The 4,113-nt window shown below is 35.5% G+C and overlaps 1 protein-coding gene across 1 annotated transcript; it reads left to right on the top strand.

Moving 5' to 3' along the window:
* Positions 1 to 1,129: 1,129 nt before the first annotated feature.
* LOC125596623 (protein NUCLEAR FUSION DEFECTIVE 4-like) lies at positions 1,130 to 4,113 on the top strand. The gene is made up of 3 exons (XM_048771709.1): positions 1,130 to 1,255; positions 1,513 to 1,695; positions 3,466 to 4,113. The coding sequence occupies exons 1-3, from the start codon at positions 1,130 to 1,132 to the stop codon at positions 4,111 to 4,113; spliced, it is 957 nt and encodes a 318-aa protein (XP_048627666.1).

Genomic DNA, 4,113 nt, shown 5'->3' on the forward strand with positions numbered 1-4,113 from the left:
AGAAACTGATAAAGTTGTAATACAACTTGCAAAGCCCTTGTATAATTCTCTTCCTCGAAATCGGGAAAGATGTGTAAATAAAATGGAAAAAAAGACATAGAAAGATGTCAGGTATCCCACCTTTACAAAGACCAAGAATCAATTATTATTCACTAAATAGAACGAGGAAACTGAATGACAAGAATGCCTCTGAAATTCAATCATAAACCACTTTGTCTAGGTTGTATGTAAACCCCCACCCCTTCACCCCCCAACGGGCTCTTTCTCTTTTGGGGGTCTAATTTTCTTCCTATCTGATAGGACAAACTAATAGGAAGGGATGGTTCTTTCATTGCATTGATAGAAGTCTAACTAGAAAAGGATCTCTCTATTACTTTGAGATGAGAATCGTTGGTTTGACCGACGGAAAGCATGGGAGAAAGAAAGATGCACAAACAGACGAAAAGAAAGAAGAGAATGAGTCACAAAATAAAATGAAAATGAGAGAATGACGGGGAGAGTGATGCAAAATGAGACCCTTACTTAGTGCGGGGACAGGATTCGAACCTGTAATCTTCAGGTCATGAGCCTGATGAGTTGACCAATTCCTCTACCCCGCTTCTTCCCCAAGGTATTTATTACTTCTGCTCATAAGGCTTTCAGACCTCAACTAGTGCTTTGGTTCAGAATCTGAACATAGCGCTCTTACTTAATTCATTTCGAGAAAGATCACTCCATAAAGCAGCATTCTTCTTATGTACGTATTATTCTATCAATCAATAAGCACGGGTGGGGTTCCGTTCCGTAGTCGAACTCGAGGTGAGACTGATCTCGTAGTCAGCTAGTGCGCTTATCAAAGTAAATCTGTCGTGCTTGAGGGGAGGCACGGAGTGATTTGTTCAACGGATTTCCCTTCATAAACTGACTTGATTGATGCTACGAATGAAAGCCTTTGGGATATAGCACAGGGAAAGAAGAACCTATTCTATTACAAATGCAATTATGTACAAGGATAGGTGATAGGTTGGTCCATAGTAGAGTAGCAATGACAACTGCTACTAGGAGAGCTACCTTCTCAGACCAGGGGAGCTCAATAACTAGCGTCTGAACGCCAGAGACTATTGAAAGACCGATACCGGGATAACTAGATATGACAGCACTTAGACCAAGGACTTACTCAAAGAAAAGCGTTCCTAGGGACGACCACCCACTCTCGTTCCTTGGTTGTTGGTGTATTGGCTCTTTGGTTCCCGGTCAAAGCAGGTCGTTCACTAGGGTGAATCTGTATCGTAATAGGGGTATGAGTATAGTATATGTACAAAGAGGTAATTTACTCCTTGACTGGTCCTTGTTTGGTTTAATGAATGACGTCCATGAAATCAAAAAATTATAGAGGAAGATGAAATAGCAGCCCTTTGATTGGAAAGAGGCGAAAATAAAAGCAAACGGTTCTGATTCAAGCATTTACGGGGACGAACTTCGATTTCTCAGCTTACTCCTCAGATTTGAAATCGGTTTTTGGAGATATCGCAGGTGCAGCTTAATTACCTAGCCGTCGCTTCCGATCTTGGGAAGGTGTTCGGGTGGTCGTCGGGGCTTGCGTTGATGTATTTCCCGCTTTGGACGGTGCTTTTCACGGCGGCGTTCATGGGGTTCGTCGGTTACGGAGTCCAGTGGCTGGTCATAACTAACTTCGTCTCCTTGCCTTATATTGTGGTAACTTCACCTCATTATTCTACCTTTTTATTGATGAAATTGCTTCTTATATTTTCTCAACAAAAAAAAAACTGTTTCTTATTCATTTTAAAAATTATTTTATACCCCTCTTTATTGAGCATCTTATATTAGTAATAAAAACAGATAACTTTTTTTTTAAACCTAAGTTGATATATTTGTGTGTTTATCTTCAAAACTAGTTTCAGTCAATGCTTAACGAATAAAAACTGATTCATTCTTTTAAAACTATTTGATATAATCTAACTTTATTTATTTTGCTATGAAGTTATGAACCAATATTTATGTTTCTTTTTTTTCTGGCAAATTAATATAATCATTTTTTGTCTAATGGTTTTCATGGCAAATTTAATCATATGTGTAGTTAAGAACATGAATCAAAATTATGATTCAACGCTTTTCTGTTTTCAGATTCTAGTAAAAATGTACTCTATCTTGTAAAATTATTCGTTTTTCTAATGATATAATAAAATTAATCAGATTGCTAAAAGATAAATTTTCAAATATATGATATAATTTTCTCTAAACTAAAGAAGTATATTTTGATTTTCTCAAAAAAAAAAAAGAATATTTTGGTAGAAAATTTAGTTACGTTTATGTTTTCATGTAATGACTTTTTATGTTAGTGTCAATAATTCCTTTTGTCAGACTCAATTAAGATTTTACAAACCGAGTTAGTGTCAATATATTTAAGAGTTATTCATATATTTAAAAATATAATTTTGTCACAGTTCACAATTGAGACGAAACTAAGATTTTGATACACACATTAGGTGACGACTGATTGGTAGGGTCGGTATTTCACATTTTTTTCGATCTGTCGATTTGTCCTTATTTCCCTTGGTATATGCATTTTTTATTAGAAAGTCCAAACCTTTTGACTAAAAAGAAATTCCACATTAGTTGCAAAAAGAAAAAAAAATATCCACAAAATTGGTTGGTCTAACACGTCTGCTTCTTGGCATGTTCGGTCTCTTGTGTGATGGCTATTTCAAAAGCTGCAACTATTTACAATAAAAAATATGACGTAAAAAAAAATAATATTCAAATATTTCATTTTTTTGGATAATTCATGTAATTATTATTGTCTAAATCATGTAAATAGACTAAAACAGTGACCACCAATTTTTGTTTATCTAGATGTCTTTTTCTGATGAGTTGGATTTTTGTGATTGAGAAAATTTATGAAGTAGATAAACTAATATTGAATGATTTTAAAATGTTAAAATGTTTAATGTTGGATTGTTGTCTTCCACCTAATCAAAGTCAATTTTATGAACATTTTTAATGAATATTCGATCAAACCACACAAAAAAACTACAATTTTTTTTAATTTTATATATATATATATATATATAGAAGATTGTTATCTTTTTTACCTAATCAGGTCCACTTTATAAACGCTTTTTATTAATATTTGATCAAAACACTCAAAATCTGCATTTTTCTAATTTCTTATATATATTTTTCAAGTTTATTATATATATCAAAAATCTACATTTTTTCTAATTTGTTATATATTTTCTAATTTATTATATATATATATATATATATATATATTTTTTAAAACAAGCATTTTGTTTTTTTTTTTTGAAAAAGAAACAAACATTTTGTTGTCTATGAAGAAACTTTGTTCAAATGTTGGCTAGCTTCTCTGCAGGTGTTTCTCTGTTGCTTACTTGCTGGTTTAAGCATCTGTTGGTTCAACACAGTCTGCTTTGTGCTCTGCATCAGTAACTTCCCTGCAAACAGATCACTTGCTCTTTCCCTCACAGTAAGCTTCAACGGTGTAAGCGCTGCTTTATACACAACCCAACCTCTCCAGAGCAGTACCTTCTCTTAAACGCTCTCATACCTCTCGTTATCTCTTTCGCTGCAATCATCCCTATTCTTCGCCAACCGCCTTTTGAGCCTCTTCCACTAGATGGAGTTCGCCGTGACTCCCTCATGTTTCTATTGCTCAACATCCTCGCCGCTTTAAACGGCGTTTACCTCCTCCTCTTTGAGTCAAACTCCTCTGACGTAACCTCTGCTGGTCTCCTCTTCGGTGGAGCTATCATTCTCTTGATCCTCCCTTTATGTATCCCCGGTTTAGTCATCGCACGTAACTGGTATCTTCGCACGATCCACGCTAGCTTCCGTCTCGAAGGTTCTGGTTTCATTCTTGTTGATCTTGATGAGCTTGAGTTGCATATATGGATGCTTGCGCAAGAAGCTGGCCGAGAAAGCTACCAGTTCCTGAACGAAGATGTTGTGCAAAACACAGTTAAGACTATAGCTGCGGAGGAAGGTGATGCTGATGAGTTGCTTATCACAAGAGGCCAGCTTGACGTTTTGGGAACTGAACATTCTTTGAAGCAGCTCTTATGCAGAGTTGACTTCTGGTTATTGTTGACATGA

Source organism: Brassica napus, unplaced genomic scaffold, assembly GCF_020379485.1.
Source record: "Brassica napus cultivar Da-Ae unplaced genomic scaffold, Da-Ae ScsIHWf_124;HRSCAF=222, whole genome shotgun sequence".
NCBI lineage: Eukaryota > Viridiplantae > Streptophyta > Magnoliopsida > Brassicales > Brassicaceae > Brassica > Brassica napus.